Here is an 18958-nt window from a genome sequence, read left to right on the forward strand (position 1 = left end):
GGAATTGTGTCATTTTGTAATTGTAATCCTCTGCAGTCCTTTGAGACATTTTTGTGATTACGGGCTATATAAATAAATGTGACTTGTAAATCACAAGACCACGTTGTAAGACAACATTAAACTGAAATATGAATATGAAGACTATACAGCACGTAACCCATCAGTAGCCCATTTCGTTCCCCCTTTAGCAATCAAAACGAATAAGGTTCAAATAAGTTCGATGGTTCAACTGTTGGCATTCAAAATAAATATAAGATTTCCTCGTACGCCGTAAGCGTCTTAAAATGCATCATAAGCGTACTTTGTACGGCAAAAAAAGTACAGGTTGACAGGTATGAAATATGTTTATGTAAATAGTAGCAGAAAGGGGTAAGAGAAGTACCAGTATATCACCGCTAGATGGCAAAGTCTCACAGGTCAGAGAAGGGTGCTTGGGCTAAGTCTCGCGGGAACTCACGTGATTTAGCGAGACTTGCTCAACCGATGAACCTTAATGCAAACAATGAAATGGTGTCGTGTCAGACTGACATTCAGCATCTATTAGGCAGATGAGCTAAAACAACAACTAGAATTATTTTTAATGTCCACTTAACTCCAAGCTTCGATAATTTTGCACCGACGTATCTCGTCTTCTATGTGTTTCTGTTGCTGCGTTCCCGAAAAGACGACAACTGACTTTTCCAACCTCCGACCGGGAAAAAGGCCATGTACCCCAACTTTCCAACTAGGACCTCCCACCCCGAGTGTCCTTCTAATGATATTTCCCTGGTTGCGGGTTAAAAAACCCAGACTTCCCACATTCTTGAGACGCCTTTCGGTCGTATATGGTAGGATCTTCCGAAACACCCATTTTATTGAACTCAGCATGCGTCACTCGTACCCATAATCCATTGCGGTGGGGTTTCAAATGAGAAGGTGTCATGGCTGCCGAACACTAGAACGACTCGACAGAAGTATCACTTATCGGTCCTTTTCGAAAGTTTTTCCCTTCTACTGCCGAGTTGGAGCGTTTTTACTTTGAAAGACGGATAAAATGCGCTCCGGTGGGGAAGGACCGCGACGACCGGACTCTGTTTCCAAGCAGCTCGGGGAAGGTTGAACATTTTTTTGCTTCCGCTACAATGACAATGCTTTCCAAAATTTTGCAAAAGATAGAATGGTGGGGTTTTTTTTCATTTAAATACATTATTTTTCAGACTTTTACAGTATATGACTTTTTTTTACCTCGAGTAAATACTAAAAGTGCAGGAAATAAAGTCGCATCAAAACTTTTTACATATAGAGGGCTCCGAGCTCTGTGCTAAAAATAGTAACAAGGCTTCGTGCCGCCATTTCGGAAGTCAATCGATCAAAGAGGTGATAGCGAGAGGAGCAAATATTTACTCAGTTTGTCTATTTATTTACTCAACTAGCTTCGTTTGTGTACGGATTTTGTCCATCAACACTATGGAAAACTACGTGGAGAGTTTAGACAAGCAAGCACGTGAGCAGTACGCTGCGAAGTTGCATTTTATTGGAAAATTGGATCCCTACAAAATTAAAAATAAGGACTGGAAGTCTGATCCCGATTTGTTGCCGTGTGTGACTTACATCGAACTTGTTAACTATCTTATTTTCCACCCAAGTCCCTTTTGTGAACTGAAGGATTTTCAAAATTACAAAAGTATGGAAGCCTACGACAGATTTGTGTCTGGTTGGGTTCGGGATGAGTCTGTGCACACAAGCGAAGGTGATGAAAACAAGATTGTGAAAGGGAAAGTTCTACATTCTCAGAGTTTGTCTCAGCCAAGTTTACAACCATGGATCATTGTTGACAAGTCATCATCGATTCTGTGTGAAGAATATTTTTTCAGAAATGTTACTCAAGAAGCAACACCTACTATATTTAACCTAGCCATACTTGAATGGTGTCAACAGATGTACATAGGGTACACATGTCCCATAACCTTTTTAAAATTGATTTCTACATCATAGATAATTCAACTTACCTGTCAGAAAGTGGTCAGAACAAACACGAACACAGTCGAGCTTCGGCAAATTCGACCGGTTGATAGCTGCCAGCCACATTCGTCTTCGCCGTTCACTTTTCTCCTGAGCTTCAATCCCCTGTTCGTAAACACACTTCGGAAGTCTAAAGAAGCCCTTCCCACCCTTAACCCCTCGGCTACAACAGCCAACAATAACGCACGTATTCGGCATTACGATGTAGAATCCAACTTGTTCGCTGAACAATGACAATGACGTGAAAAGCTTTGTTGACTTCCAAAAATGCCCACCAGCAAATGCATTGTGGATAATCTTAGGACCTCGAACCCCTCTATATATAAATTTGTAACCTGAGTTTTGGGTGAAGTGCTTGAAATGGTCGCCATTGCCACGAGATTGGCAGTCTGACTCTATAGATCATGCAATAAATGAAGAAGCTGCTCAAGAGGACAACTCTATTTAGTACACTGGCTCTTCTAATTCGGATATACTGAAACAGCTCCTCCAAGTTTTTTTTTTAATGATGTATATGGACTAGTGGATATGTTCCAGAAGTGGCAGTATCATAGCTTGGCCTCCAAGAATTCTTGCTAGGCTTTGATGCTAAGATCTTAGCTTGGCCTTAGCAAGGCTTTGATGCTAGGTCCTTAGCTTGGCCTTCACTATCTTTGATTTTTGCTTTTCGGAGATGGAATATGAGCTTGCTCTGTCCACTCCACGCATCGGCTCGGTATTGCAGTACCTCCGGGAACGGTGCATTCGCAATGATCGCAGCAAGGCTTTAGGGCTAGGACCTTAGCTTGGCCTTTTGGCTGAGAGTAAGTGTCCCGGTTCCTAGGCTTTGTAGCTTATTATGAACTGACCGATAACGGATAATGGATAATGAATAACGAAGATAGATCAATAACCCTTAAAAACCCCAAAACCCCATATAACATTATCCACCAAATTATTCAACAGTTATTCATATATGTTTGCAGGGAATCCCCAAAGGACACATTAAGTCAAAATATTCACAGATCTACACAAACAAATTGTACAATACAAAACAATATAAGCTTTTTACACGCTGAAGACAAAATCCCTGAAAATGCAAGACATGAACATATCAATTCAAAATATTTACTCTTTAGTGCTAAAATAGAAAATAAAATGAAAAAAAAAAAATCAATTTGCAATTCTATCTTGACCGATATAGACAACCATGACACAAAAAAATCGGAGTCAAATAAGTAAAAAAAAAAAAAAAGCAAAAGATCAGCAGTCGATTGAAAGATTGAATGCACTCGTATCCTAAAAATGAGTCCAAATTTGGCTCATTTTTCTGCTTTTTATGCACAATTACCTTCTTCCTTTTTTTTCTTTCACATTGAAATCTATTATTATGCAACGCCTTTAGGCATTTTTGAAGCACAATGGCAGAATCGATGTCAGTTTATAGCAGCCCTTTCACACACAAAGATCAATGGTCGTGGATGGAAACACCCCAAAATAGCACAAAGTATGTGCTCGGAGCAAGATAGCGACTTTTTTTTTAATCATCAAAGATGACAACAACAAAAAACTTTCCTCTAATGGCCGCTGGATTTTTTTTCTTTTTGGAGGTACTGGAGAAAAATTTAAAAATGGCTACGAGAGTACTTGCAAAGTACTCGAATTTGGCCATGAAAACCATGTATGAACACTGTTTCCATGACTTCCTGTATATTTCATGTGCGGTCCCTTCCCAAGGTTTCTTCATTTTCCGCATCCTGACCTTTTTTGAGTGTTTCCTTGCCCTCTTGTAGCTTTCAGATCAGGTTGATGTTACAATGGTGTTCTGCGCATCCCTTTGTGAGTTTCTGTGATTAAAGGCGTCATAAATAAATGCGATTTGACTTTTGTTTTGCAGACATCGGTGAAGAATATCTTCCTACTGCGAGGCAGGAACCAGAGGGTCCAGGAACTGTTTACAAGATACTCCAAATTGTGTTGAACAGAGCAGGTTGGTCGTTTTACTTTCCGCAACGTCCTTATTTTGGAGGGAACATCGTTGGGCGTCACCCCAAAAAAATACGCAGAGAGGAGATATGGCAAAAAGGGAAAGTTAACATATACTTTCCACAACACTCATATTTGGCCGTTGATGTCCACCGTACTTTCCTTTCGAAAAAGGTCCGGGCTTCTGTCTCGCTCATTCTTTCAAAATACGTACCTTATTTTAAAATCAGTCACGTGCGCTAGGGCTGTTTCGAATACAACCTATTTGCCTAACGGTGATAATCATAGGCTTTGCAATGGATTCAAAGTGTTTTGACGGGGAGGAAGCAATATTTAAAAATGGGACAGTTGTCATCTGAGTACTTGGACATCTGTTGTGGAGTAATTTATGTTATCGATATTTTTAATGTTTCAAAAGTATAAAGATGCCGACGACACTAACATTTTCTATTCCAATGATAATTATATTGTTTCGATAACTTGCAATGATCTTGAAGTAATTAACCTAAACTATAATGCCTTGTATTTATGATATTGTTCTCCAGTTCTGCCATACTTAACATATTGTGCAGAAGTCTGGGGCAATCACAAAAGTTATCCTCCAAAAACCGCCAATTAGAACCATACTCAGGGTAAGATATCGGGATCATACTCATATTTTATTCCTGCTGTCAAAATGATTAAAATTGGATGAATTAGTCAATATTTTCACTTCACAACTGCTATTTAAGGTCAAAAAACATAGTGCCATAAAACATCCAAAAATGATTCGTTTGGAAAGAGGGAAAATATAACTTAAGGGGCTGTCGTGAACTCAGCATCCCAAAGGTGAGAACCACCAGGAAAAGTATGTCTGTGTGTGGAGTCACACTTTGGAACAATTTACAAGACGATCTGAACAAAGCCACTCTTGGCATCTCATGGTGATCTCATTCCCAAAGGCCTAATACTTACTGATCAGTAGCGCCTAAGCCAGGGGTCGGGAACCTATGGCCCGCGAGCCATATATGGCTCTTTCTATGAGTATCTGTGGCTCAGAGATAAATTTGATTGCATGCAAAATTTCGACATCTTGTTTAAAACCTACGTCGTCCATCGTATCCAAGCACACGCAAAGCCAAACCAGAGCTAAATGACTATATTATACTTCGCAGTATATATAGGGCACGTTTTTCACTACAATTTACAGTCAAGGTGTCACACAATAAAAGGGGGAAAAAAAACTCGTTTTGGCTGTACAACGCTAAAGAATCCTTTATATAAAAGTTCACTATATAATCTGTGTTCAGTGTTCAGATACCTTATGATGAATCCACAGAACTGTAAATACGCCAAAACACCGGAAGAGAACTTAGTCATTTGATTGGGTGAGTGGGAGGGATGGGTGGAGCTATGCAAAAAGTGCAAGCATTCCCTCCCATCTCTCGCCAAAGGTAAGCACATAAGGCTCCCTATTCTCAGAATGTTGTAACGTTTTTACAAAATAAATGCTTGCATCTGGTTTTGAAACCAATATGTATGAAAAAAAGGGTCAAAAGGAATTTAACCGATCTTGAGTCATTGCAAGAAAGAGACAAGTTTAAAGTGGTCTGTTTGTTGAATTTGGGACAGGGGCTCTGGCATTTTTCTCTTTTCATAATTTTTATCAAATCATCAAAAATAAATGTGCTGAAGACCAAGCTTTTGTCTGGGGCGCGGGTTTAGCAATTTAGTAAATTTGTCTCATAATATATGTTGTGGCTCTTTCCCAAAATAAAATAATATTTTTTGCTTTTATGGCTCTTTGAGTCAAAAAGGTTCCCGACCCCTGGCCTAAGCCTTTAGAATTTTTCTTACATTTTGGCACTCGGGGACAATGCTTCTGAACAAGTTAAGGGCAATACAAATAAATGTGACTTGTGTCTTGCAGACGTCAGCCCGAAATATCTTCCTACTGCACGGCAGGAACCAGAGTCGCCTGCCGTTAAAATTGAGGAGGAGGAGGAAGATCTGAAGCCTTATCACGTTAAGGAAGAGACGGAGGATGGGGAGCCTGTTTGCGTTAAAGAGGACGACGATTTTCCAGGATTGCTCGTGACCAGGGTCCGTTCAACCGTGGAAGATCAAGGTCAACCTGAGGATAAGGGTCGGCAGGAGCCTCTAAGCACCAGCTCCCGTCAACACGTGGAAACGGATGACGACGAGACATCCCACTCCGCAAATGCTGAAGGTGGTAACACATGTTCTCAGTGTGGGAAAACGTTTCAAAGCAAGTCTTACATGAAGTTGCATATGAAATTCCACGCTGGGGAGAAGCCTTTTTCCTGCTCAGTTTGCGATAAAAGATGCACTACAAGTGGAAACTTAAAGAGTCACATTAGATCCCACACTGGCGAGAAGCCTTTTGCCTGCTCAGTTTGCGATCAAAGATTCACTATAAGTGGAAACTTAAAGAGACACATTAGAACACACACTGACGAGAAGCCTTTCTCCTGCTCAATTTGTGGAAAGCGATTCTCACAGAACGGGAGCTTAAAATCACACCGAAAAACCCACGCTGGCGAGAAGCCTTTTTCTTGTTCAGTTTGTGGTCAAAAATTCACCCGAAATGAACACTTGAAATTACATCAACTAACCCACACTGGCAAGAAGCCTTTTTCCTGCTCAGTTTGCGGTCAAATGTTCACTAAAAATGAGAGCTTAAAAATACACACCAGAACCCACACTGGCGAGAAGCCCTTTTCCTGCTCAGTCTGTGGTAAAAGATTCATTGAGAGTGGGAAGTTAAAAAGACACATTAAAACCCACACTGGTGAGAAGCCTTTTGGCTGCTCAGTTTGCGGTCAAAGGTTCACTAAAAATGAGAGCTTAAAAATACACACCAGAACCCACACTGGCGAGAAGCCTTTTTCCTGCTCGGTCTGTGGTAAAAGATTCACTGAGCGTGGGAGGTTAAAAACACACATTAGAACCCACACTGGCGAGAAGCCTTTTGGTTGCTCAGTTTGCGGTCAAAAATTCTCACAGAATGGGAACTTAAAATCACACCAACTCATGCACACAGGCGAGAAGCCTTTTTCCTGCTCAATTTGCGGAAAAGGATTCTCCCAAAAAGGAAGCTTGAAGTTACACAAAAATACCCACACTGGTGAAAAGCCTTTTTCCTGCTCACTTTGTGATAAAAGATTCACCCAAAGTGGATATCTGAAATTACACCAACTAACCCACACTGGCGAGAAGCTTCTTTCTTGCTCAGTTTGCGGCAAAAGGTTCACTAAAAATGGGAGCCTAAAATTACACCAACTAACCCACACTGGCGAAAAGCTTCTTTCTTGCTCAGTTTGCGGCAAAAGATTTACTAATAATGGGAGCTTAAAATTACACACCAGAACCCACACTGGGGAGAAGCCTTTTCCCTGCTCAGTCTGTGGTAAAAGATTCACCCAGCGTGGGGACTTAAAACAACACATTAGAACCCACACAGGCGAGAAGCCTTTTTCCTGCTCAGTTTGCGGTAAAACATTCACCCAAAATGGGAACTTAAAAAAACACACTAGAACCCACACTGGTGAGAAGCCTTTGACCTGTTGACATTGTGGTGAAAAAAAAAGATCCCTATTGGACACTAAATTACACACAAGACTCCACACTTTTGCCTGCTCAGTTTGTGGTCAAAAATTCACTAAGAGCTGTAACTTAAAAACATTCATTTGGCTAAGTATCATACAGGCCGTCTATAGGAACATAACTGCCACAAAACCATTTGCCCTCACTTTTTTCCTTTTTGCCACCACATCATAAAAGGCACATTCATTCACAGGAAGTGAGCAGACTCTCCAGCTGCATAATAAAGATTTGTAACCCCAAAGTCTTCCATTGGATTCAAAAGATTCATGATTTGCATATGCGTCATTTTCCTTGATAGATGATGTATTTCCTCGTGTGTCCACATACAATTTTGCCTGTTATCAACAAGTACAGTGGGACCTCGCTCTTTCGCGGTTCGACGATCGCAGCTTCAGAGCTTCGCGGCCTGTAATAGTTTTTTTTTTAAGGGGTGTCGCTACTTCACAGATTTCCACTTTTTGGGGGTGGTTTTGGTCCCCCCGGGTCTATGAAATGAAATGAACTGCATTTCTATAGCGCTTTTCAAGTCAATGACTTCCCAAAGCGCTTTTACAATGTGCTCTACATTTCCCAATAGCGGCCTGTAAGGCGCTAACCAGCTTATTGGGGGTATTAGGGGTTCAGTGTCTTACCCAAGGACACTTTGACATGTAACACGGAGGAGCCGGGATTCGACCTGTGATCTCTTGATCCCGAGACGAGCGCTCTACCTCCTGAGCTACTGCCGCCCCCCAAAAAAATAATAATTAAATAACAATAATATATTTTTTTTACTTGCGCCGCACCGCGAATGCCATTCAGTCTCTCCTGCGAGCGAGCCCCCAATCCGCGTCAGGCGCGATATGCACGACACCGCGACAAGTCGGGCTTTCGGCGCGGAGGCAGGTGTTATGCTGAGAAATGCATTCCTGCTGAGAATTGCATCCCCTGTCGCGGGAACGCGTACACGTCACTCCCGCTACTAGTACAACTGCTTTTACCTCGTTCTATAAAAGTTCTCTCGCATCTCCGTCTCCCCTCTCTCTTTCTCTCTCGACTGGCTTTCTCTCTCGACTCTCTCTCTCTCTTGACTCTCTTCCCCTCGCGAGCACACGTCACTCCCGCTTCTACAACCACTTTTACCTTAGGCGCTGAGGCTGGCCGGGCAGCACGGCAGCGCAGTGGTTAGTGCGTGTGCGGCACAGTTCGTGGAAACCTCCTGCGTGGGTTAAAAGATTTTAAGGGGCGTCGCTACTTCGCAGATTTTGTGGGTCTAAAAAAGAATTATTAAAAAATGAAAAAAAAAGGATTTTTTTTAAGGTGCACAGCTACTTTGCGGATTTTCACTTTTGGTGGTGGGTGGTTTTGGTCCATATTAACCGGGTCTAAAAAATAATTTAATTTTTTTTTTTTTTTAAGTTGCACCGCTACTTCGCGGATTTTCACTTATCGTGGGTGGTTTTGTTCCCCATTGACCGCGATAACCGAGGTCCCACTGTATGATTATAACAATGAAAGGGCCGACTTTGAACCTGTTAATTCTTTCGTTTCATTCCATTTTCTTTGTCATGTGAATAAAACGTAGTTTTATAAAATCAAACTGCGTGCGTTATTTGTGGGTCGATCAATCATTATCCATATCAACAAACTACAAAATTGATCATTTAAAGCTGAAAACTTGCATCCTTCATGATAAATGCTAGACACAGGCTATTTCAAATGAATTTGTAATGGAAACCAAGAGCACCACAGAAAAGGGACTTGGATTTTCCTGGACCAAAATGAAGCTGGGACTGGAAATCGCCATGACCACATTGTTAGACAACATTAAACTGAAATATGAACTGTTATATACGTAACTGCGGTGTAGCCGTCCCACCAAGGATCCCTATTCAGGCTGGACCGGATGATGAGGCTTTTATTCCAGTTGCTGTAATGAGCGACACATCATACGCGCACCGTGTGGTTAGCACCTCCGCTGGCTTTCAACATTGTTAGCAGCACGCTGGAGACTTCGCTAAGCATATCAAATAGTTTTCAAAATCAACCATTTTAACAAGATACTTTCAACAAGTGATCGTATAGTGAAGTAATTATTCTTGTTTTTTCCACCCAACCTAAAGTCCAATGTAGAACGTCCTGTGGAAGAGCTGGCCACCATCACATCAACCACACCATCCACACCACCGGGCACGTCGTTGGCATCTTTCACTCTGGCACCAAACCCCAAATCACCCAGAAAAAAAGGAAGCACGATACACTTCTTGACTTTTTGAAAGAGGAGTCTGCCAGAGTGAAGAAAAGGAAACTGAGGCCAAAACTGAGCGGTTCCCGATCCTATTTGGGAAGCTCGTGGACAAATTTCCAGAACAGTGACATCCCTGCGATGTTCCCCTTTGTTTTATAAAAGGAAGATATTTTATTTTATTAAGAATTCAATGAAGTTCCAGTTTATGTTTTCCAGTTTTATGGAAGTATTGGTATATTTTTGTTACATTTTGTGACACATTTATATTATTTATTTACTATTATGTATTTTGGCACAATTTTCTGAAAGTAAACTATTATTTAAGCTGGAGTGATTTGTAGTTGTTTTCTGTCCAACAGTCACATAGTTCACACACAGTAGCTCACATCATTATGAAATAAACCACCAAGGTGTTACTCAAAATAAAGATGTTTATTGAATAGTAATGCAGAAAAGCACAGGATGCAAATGTGGGTCTGACATCCAGAGGCTAAAACATGGCTTTTGAGCAATTTATTCCATATTAACTGTGGACAATTCTCTGTACGGTGGACCAGGGAACCCTGAAGACCTGTGACCACACGGTAGGACAGACCGTGGGCCAGCCAGTAGACGTAGATCAGGACCTCCAGTCATGGCCCTGTTCCCTCTTTAGCAGCTCCTGCAGGGCCCACATAACCTTCTTGCTCAACCTTAAGTCCTGAATGAGTTCTGACTCCACATCCAACCATAAGCACAGGATGGGAACATTCCTGTCCAACCTGTCCACGCTTATGGGACGGCCACTCTGGAACACAATAGATAACAAACAATTTAGACATAAATGTGGGCATAGAAAAGAAAAAGACAGCTTTTACTGTGATGTAAGCATCATGAAAAATGTTGAAATGACCTTTTTTATATCCAATGACAACCTTTTTGAATTCAATTCCTTATGTACTAAGGTGTTTGGGTCATACGGGGAAGTTTGGTGACGATCATGTCAGCTTAACCGGCTCAGTAGCCTAGATGGTAAGGCGCCCGCTTTGAGACTGGGAGGTCGCTGGTTCGCGCCTCGGCCGAGTCATACCTAAGACTTAAAAAATGGTTGGCGGCGCCCTCTGTTGGCTGCGGCTGCATCGGCTTGCTACAACGGGTCAGGTGTAATCGACATTTCGTTCTGTGTACATTGTTACACAGAATGACAATACAAGGAAATTATTATTATTATTATTATTATTAAGGGTCAGGTGGACTGTTCTTGTGTTTGTTTACTTTTCATCGTGTCACGCGTTAAAAACCCCTACTATATGTCATAAAATGGCATTAAGATACCAATAAGTAGGTTGTCATTTATGTCTACACAAACATAGGGTATTATGTGAACGTGCGTTGTATGTTAACCCTTACTGCATTTGACCGAACGGGTCATTTTTTTAAAATGAGTGTACGTACCTTTTAAAGATGAATCAGCGCTACATAGCACCGAAGCAGTCTTCAATAGCACGCATTTCTACTCCGTTGATTGGAGAAACGGAAAAGGTGATGGGCTTCCAGGCAATCGGTAATAACAGGCAACAGACTCAAGTTGTTTACATGTGACGTAGGCCTGTACGTCACTGAGGTCTACAGCCAATCGTATTACGGCCATCTACTGGACTGGGGTGGAACCTTGCAAGTCCCGTCCAATTTCTTAGGGGACAATCTTCACTTTGCACTCCACTCATCGATGGGACTTCCCAATGGAGGGACCTCACTGGAGGGTTCTCAGGACCAAGCGAGAGGAATGAGATTGGGCCTTAGTTTAGCCTCTGATTTTATGGACGGAAGGCGGATATTGTTGGCAGTCTCCAGCGCGCTGCAAACAATGTTGAAAGCCAGCGGAGGTGCTAACCACATGGTGTGCGTATGTTGTGTCGCTCATTGCAGCAACTGAAATAAAAGCCTCATCATCCAGTCCAGCCTGAATGTGGATCCTTGGTAGGACGGCGACACCGCGGTTACATATATACTTATAACAGTTCATATTTCAGTTTAATGATGTCTTACAATGTGGTCATGGTGATTTCCAGTCTCAACTTCATTTTGGTCCAGGAAAATCCAAGTCCCTTTTCTGTCTTGACTTAACACATCGTTAAGTTTCGGTCCTGGTAAAAGTCATAACTCCTAACATGTTTTCTGACTCTTTTATGGCCAAAATAACAAAACATTACCATATAGCTTTCAATTATATTTGTTTGGTTCGGAATCTAATTTGGTGGTTACTAATTCGGTCAGCAAGGCGGTGCTCTCGGTATCCAACACAAATTCATTTGAAATAGCCTGTGTCTAGCATTTATCATGAAGGATGCAACTTCAAACATAATGTATTTTCAGCTTTAATTGATCGATTTTGTAGTTCGTTGATATGGATAATGATTGATCAGTCCAGAAGAAAAATAACATCGACCGACAAGTAACGCACTCAGTTTGATTTTAACACACTACATTTTATTCACAGGACAAAGGAAATTGGATCAAACGAAAGAATAAAGCACATTGTTGACATAAGCACTCAGTGTTGGCAAGGGGGGAGGCTGAGGAAATGATGCAACATGTTAACAGTACTGATCTATGAACACGGTTGTAAGATAATAGACTTATTTAAACGATCAGGGGATGTTTTCATAGCATGCAAAAAATAATATTTGACCAAAATACTACAGAGGTTGTTTCACTAACCCATTTTGTGTACTTTTGAGAACAAAAAGTCTCTCAAGGGAGGAGTGTGTGAGAAGCAGCACATGGCCAACCGGGAAGATGAAGAAATAAAGGTCTCCATCTCTTTTGGCGGTGGACTTCACGGGGATTGTTCTCATCCTGACAACAGGGACAGAGAGAACCACAGGCTCTCCAGGCTTTGTGGCTCTGGTGAAAACAAGCCCCAACCCTGGGGACCTAGGTCGGCCATCTTATTGTTTCATAATTATAATTGTTGATAAACGCAGAATTTTATGCGGACACACGAGGAAATAGATCATCTATGAAGGAACATGACACAAATGAAAATCCTTCCTGTGAAGGAATGTGTCTTTATTAATGTGTTGGCAGAGTCAGTGGATGGAAAAAGTGAGGGCAATAGGTTTTGTGGCAGTTATGTTCCAATAGACTGCCTGTGTGATACGTTGTCAAGTTTTTAATCTCCCACTTTCAGTAAATGTGTGACCACATACCGAGCAGGCAAAAGTCTTCTCGCCAGTGTGGGTTCATGTGTGTAATTTCCAGTGTCCGATATGGATGATTTTTATTTTTACCACAATGTCAACAACTCAAAGGCTTCTTGCCAGCGTGGGTTTTAATGTGTCTATTTAAGTTCCAACGATCAGTGAATCTTTTACCACAAATTGAGCAAGCGAAAGGCTTCTCGCCAGTGTGGGTTTGAGTGTGTTTTTTTAAGTCCCAACGCTGGGTGAATCCTTTTCCACAAACTAAGCAGGATATTATTATTATTATTATAAAGGCTTCTCGCCAGTGTGGGTTTTTTGGTGTAATTTTAAGCTCCCATTGTGTGAGAATCGTATTCCACAAGTTGAGCAGGAAAAAGGCTTCTCGCCAGTGTGGGTTCGCAGGTGTTGTTTTAGGACCCATCGGAAGATAAATCCTCTGCCGCAAACTGAGCAGGCAAAAGGCTTCTTGCCAGTGTGTATTACTGTGTGTTGTTTTACCTCCCGACGCTGGGTGAATTTTTTTCCACAAATTGAGCAGGAGAAAGGCTTCTCGTTAGTGTGGGTTAGTTGGTGTGATTTCAAGCGTCCATTTCGGGAGAATTTTTGACCACACACTGAGCAAGAAAAAAGTTTCTCGCCAGTGTGCATCAGAGTGTGTCGTTTTAAGGTACCTTTCAAGGTAAATCTTAGACCACAAACCGAGCAGGAGAAAGGCTTCTCGCCAGTGTGCGTTAGTTGGTGTGATTTCAAGAGTCCATTTCGGGAGAATTTTTGACCACACACTGAGCAAGAAAAAAGTTTCTCGCCAGTGTGCATCAGAGTGTCGTTTTAAGGTACATTTCAAGGCAAATCTTGAACCACAAACCGAGCAGGCGAAAGGCTTCTCGCCAATGTGGGATCTAATGTGACGCTTTAAGGTACCACTTGTAGTGAATCTTTTATTGCAAACTGAGCAGGCAAAAGGCTTCTCCCCAGCGTGGAATTTCATATGCAACTTTATATAATACTTGCTCCGAAACGTTTTCCCACACCGGGAGCATGTGTTACCACCTTCAGCGTTTGCGGAGTGGGACGTGTCGTCCTCATCCGTTTTCACGTGTTGACGGGAGCTGATGCTTCCAGGCTCGCGCCAACCGTTATCTTCAGGTTGACCTTGATCTTCAGGTTGTCCTTGATCTTCGACGGTTGAACGGACCTCGGTCACGAGCAAGACTGGAAAATCGTCCTCTCCTTTATCGCGAACAGGCTCCCCATCCTCTGTCTCTTGCTTAACGTGATAAGGCTTCAGATCTTCCTCCTCCTCCTCCATTTTAACAGCAGGCAACTCTGGTTCCTGGCGCGCAGTAGGAAGATATTTCTGGCTGACGTCTGCAAGACACAAGTTACATTTATTTGTATTGCCCTCAACTCGTTCAGTGCCGTAATCTACGTTTTCAAAAGCATTGTCCCAAAGTGCCAAAACGTAAAAAAAATCTAAAGGCTTAAGCTCTGCTGATCAGTAAGTATTAGGCCTCTGGGAATGAAATCAATATGATAAATCACCACTAGATGCCAAGAATGGCTTTGTTCGGATCGTCTTGTAAATTGTTCATAAGTGTGACTCCGCACACAGACACACACATACTTTTCCTGACGCTTCTCACCTTTGGGATGATGAATTTACGACAGCCCCTTAAGTTATAATTTCTCTCTTTCCGAGGGAATCATTTCCGTCACTATGTTTTTGTTGACCTTAAATCGCAGTTGTGCAGTGAAAACTTTGACTAAATCGTCTAATTTTAATCATTTGGACTTCAGGAATAAAATGTCCGTATGATCCCGATATCCTACCCTGTGTATGGTTTTTGGAGGATAACTTTTGTGATTGCCCCAGACTTCTGCACAATATGTTAAGTATAGCAGAACTGGAGAACAATATCATAAATACAATGCTTTACAGTATACTTTAAAGGGAATTTGGCTTTATTAATGATTGAAATGCTTTTAGATACTTTAGTTTGTATGTGTCTGATGTGTGTTTTCCAGCTTCATTTATTGTCTATTGTGACTCCTAAAAACTCAATTTCTGTTACAGTGTCCATTGCAGCACCATCCATTTTGACTTCAAAATCTTGATTTGCCTCGCGATTACTAAAGAATATAACTTTGGTTTTATTTAAATTTAAAGATACTTTATTTATGTCCATCCATGGAATAATTTACAAGATGAGATCAAACAATGTCTAAATATTCATGTGTTCAAATTTAAATACAAAAAAACATTACCGGCGAAATACAGGGATAAAGAAAATGAGATATGAGTGAGATTGGAAATACTGCATTTAAAACAAGTTACGTAGTTGTTATTGCTGCTATTATTATATCATAACTTTATCAAATCGATATAGTTATCATTTAAATAGAAAATGTTTGCAGAACTTACTAATTTAAATCGTTTTGAAATATCAAAAATATCGTTAATATATAAATTAAATACAATCACAACAAACGGGTTCTCAAATTCATCTAATTTAGAATTATTGGAGTCAGTGTGATCAATAATGCTCAGTTCCGGTAGATCATGGCCTTATATAGTATGATCGATTTTTTTTTTTATTGTGATCTTTAATAAAGGTGTCTATGTTGTCAGTCCAGAATGCCATTCTATCATTTGAATACATCATTGTCCAGTGTCATTATATGGATTTACCGCTCTATCCAGATCTTCAGGCAAACCTGTCCAGCTCCTGCATTTCTCGAATCCAAACAATTTCTCCTTCTGGAGTGCCGATTTACTTTATGTATACTCTACAATTTGAAGTCCTAGTTCCTTGTATCTTATTAGTTTTCTCAAGAAAAAAAAAATAAATAAGAGTATATAAAAGTATTTTAAAAAGTATTTTTTGCTTAAATGTTCATTTAAATAAACATTTGTCCCTTTTAGTTTTTTAGGTGCTTAAGGATTTCATTTTTTTCATTTCCTGTTGACAAACCTCACTATGGTAGCTTTAGTCTGGTTCTCACCTTTTGATTATGGATGGCATGCTTTGATGTACTCAGCATGGATCGATATCCCTTTATGACTCATAAAAGCAAGGCCCTGTTGCTCAGCAGATTCTCGATCAGCATTTGTTGCAATACTTTTATTTCCCACAGCCTTGGATAGGTCCGAGGTTTGATGTCCAGACCGGTGATGATAATAACTGTGCTTTCTCCTTCCAAACCCATAGAAGCCAAAATCGCGGCACACTTTAGCGGCTACGCTAGCTTCACATCACTTTCGCCGTTTCGAAACAAAGTTTGCAGACCGCTTCTTCAGTATTTTGGGACTTGCCGCACGATTTTGGGGAAAAAAAGTAGTTGCCATTTCTCGGACCAGAATCGCAATTTCTGGGCGATTTTCTGCGCGCACACGTCTTGCAAACTTTGCCTCGCCTTTACTGGTTGGTGCCATTAAAAACCCGCTTCTGATTGGCCGGCGCTGTTAAACCACGGAATGTGACCATTTTTGTCGGCCAAATACTCCTTCAATCAAACAAAAAAACTGGAAGTATGAATCTTTGGAAAAAAAACGCAGTGGTTTGCGGTTACGCTATCGCACCACGTCACCTGGCAATATCGATTCGATTTCCGTTCAGCGTGCAGCCCTTCTTACTGCTGTCACTTGGAATAAACCCAAAATAATCCAACTAGGGAGACTGCGCCCTTAGGGTGTGAAAATACACGACGTCAAAACACTGAAGCGGTGCCTGGTTTTGAAAGTAAATGTTGCGCCGCCATGATGACCAGATAACATAAGGTCCGCTTTGGTTTGCGCGTCGCTACACGTCGACGTCAATTTCTCGACAATTCGGTCAAAGGTAAAGAAAATAGATGGTGATTGCCGATGTAAAAAAAGATTTGTGGATATGAAAAATATTCACCGTTTGGCAAATATGTCGTATTCAAAATAGAACGATTAAGAAATAAGGTATGTTTTTTTTAAAGAATGAGCGAGACAGAAGCCCGGACGTTATTTGAAAAGAAAGGGCGGTGGACGTCGACGGCCAAATACGAGATGTCAAGTGTTGTGGAAAGTAGATAATAACTAAGGATAAGGGAAGTTGAACCTGACAATTGCCTATTGTGTGTAGACATCTGGCAGAAGTCATGAGCCGGGGGCGGGCAACCATCACGAGTGGTTTTTCGAGCAATGCAATAAGTAGCATTCCCTTTTTGCCATATCACCTCTCTGCGTATTTTTTGGGGCGATGGCCAATGACGTTCCCTCCAAAATAAGGACGATGCAGAAAGTAAAACGACCAACCTGCTCTGTTCAACACAATTTGGAGTATCTTGTAAACAGTTCCTGGACACTCTGGTTCCTGCCTCGAAGTAGGAAGATATTCTTCACCGATGTCTGCAACACACAAGTTGAATCGCATTTATGTGTGACGACTTTAATCACAGAAACTCACAAAAGGGACGCGCAGAACACCATTATAACATCAACCTGATCTGAAAGCTACAAGAGCGCAAGGAAAACCTCAAGAAAGGTCAGGATGCAGAAAATGAAGAAACTTTAGGAAGGGACCGCAAATGGGGTAATCCCCCTTCCAGGATGACCAGGCGGAAATGGATGTTGCAAGGGCCTTAGCCAGTAATACACAGTCAACCTCAAGATTAACTATACAGGAAGTAATGGAAACAGGGTTCATACATCGTTTTCATGGCTAAATTTGAGCTGTTCTCAAGCACTCCCATAGCCATTTTTGTATTTTTGCTACAGTACCTCCAAAGGTAATAAAAATCCAGCGGGCATCAGAATAAAGTTTTTTTTGTTGTTTTCGTCTTTGATGATTAAAATAAAATCGCTATCTTGCTCCTAGCACATACTTTGTGCTACTTTGGGATTTTCCTATCCATGGCCTATGATCTTTGTGTGAAAGTGCTGGTATAAACTGACATCAATTCTGCCATTGTGCTTCAACAATGCCCACAACGCTTGGCATCATCACACTTGTTTACAAACACAGAAACAGCTCTGAAGGTGTTGCGAAATAATAGATTTCAACACAAAAGAAAAAAAAAGAATAATGTAATCGTGTATAAAAGCAGAAAAATGAGCCAAATTTGAACTCATTTTTATGATATGAGTGCATTCAATCTTTCAATTGACTGCTGATCTTTTGCTTTTTGTTTTACTTATTTGAATTCTTATTTTTTGTGCGTTTATCATATGTTACTAAATCGTTCATGGTAGAATTGCAAATTGTTTTTTTTTTTTGCATTTTCTATTTTAGCACCGAAGGGTTAATATTTGTAATTGATATGTTCATGTTTTGCATATTCAGTGTAAAAAGCTTATATTGTTTTGTATTGTACAATTTGTTTTTGTAGATCAGTGAATATTTTGATTGAATGTGTCCTTTGGGGATCCCCTGCAAACATATATGGCTAACTGTTGAATAATTTGGTAAATAATGTTCTATTATTATTGATAATACATCATTAAAAAAAAAACTCGGAGGAGCTGTCAGTAAACCGAATTAGAAGAGCCAGTTTACTAAATAGAGTTGTCCTCTTGAGCCACTTCTTCATTTATCGCATGGTTTATGGAGTCAGATGGCCAAGATATCAATTGCAACAATGGAAACATTTTCAAGCACCTCACCCAAAACTCAAGCTTTTCGCTGACCTCGAAAACACAACATTAAATTTCAAGCATATTCAAGGCTTTCAAGCACTCGTACGAACCCTGCATATGGCTACATAGCAATTACCAATATAGTATTTACGAATACGCCAAAAGAAAAAGCAAACGAGGGCCGAGCGCTGTTGCCATTGGTGGAAGCTCTGGCAACCAACTCGTATCCTTTGTGAACGAAGGGTCTCTATGAGCCAACTCTTGGAAGTGAACAAAAGGAGCCGGCTCCCCTCCAAGACGCCTGATACCCCTCTTGTGATTGGCCGCTGTGCATTTTGAGGGGATCCTGTGTGGTCGACTTTAAACGTG

At 41.0% G+C, this 18958-nt stretch overlaps 2 protein-coding genes and 1 pseudogene across 4 annotated transcripts in view; 2 read left to right on the plus strand and 1 right to left on the minus strand.

The window, feature by feature from the left end:
- Positions 1-473: 473 nt before the first annotated feature.
- LOC148368502 (uncharacterized) overlaps positions 474-18958 on the plus strand; it is a 44763-nt gene continuing 26278 nt past the window's right edge. The window contains exons 1-4 of one of the 3 annotated variants that reach the window (XM_088330536.1): positions 474-1094; positions 3878-3970; positions 5876-6175; positions 9675-10020. In XM_088330536.1, coding sequence (XP_088186662.1) covers positions 1034-1094; positions 3878-3970; positions 5876-6175; positions 9675-9958 — 738 coding nt within the window. In that variant the 5' untranslated portion in view covers positions 474-1033 and the 3' untranslated portion in view covers positions 9959-10020. Of the gene's footprint in view, positions 1095-3877; positions 3971-5875; positions 9630-9674; positions 10021-18958 lie in introns of those variants that run through there. The other 2 variants (XM_088330534.1, XM_088330535.1) reach the window with 2 other exon arrangements.
- On the plus strand, positions 2570-2750 carry LOC148368503 (U2 spliceosomal RNA; annotated as a pseudogene).
- LOC148368504 (uncharacterized) lies at positions 12247-17418 on the minus strand. Its single transcript, XM_088330547.1, has 2 exons — positions 17270-17418; positions 12247-14352 (listed from the first exon to the last, which is right to left on the minus strand). The coding sequence occupies exons 1-2, from the start codon at positions 17385-17387 to the stop codon at positions 13538-13540; spliced, it is 933 nt and encodes a 310-aa protein (XP_088186673.1). The 5' UTR covers positions 17388-17418; the 3' UTR covers positions 12247-13537.

This window comes from Urocampus carinirostris, chromosome 3 (assembly GCF_059441175.1).
Source record: "Urocampus carinirostris isolate Australia breed hairy pipefish chromosome 3, RoL_Ucar_1.0, whole genome shotgun sequence".
Classification (NCBI taxonomy): Eukaryota; Metazoa; Chordata; class Actinopteri; order Syngnathiformes; family Syngnathidae; genus Urocampus; species Urocampus carinirostris.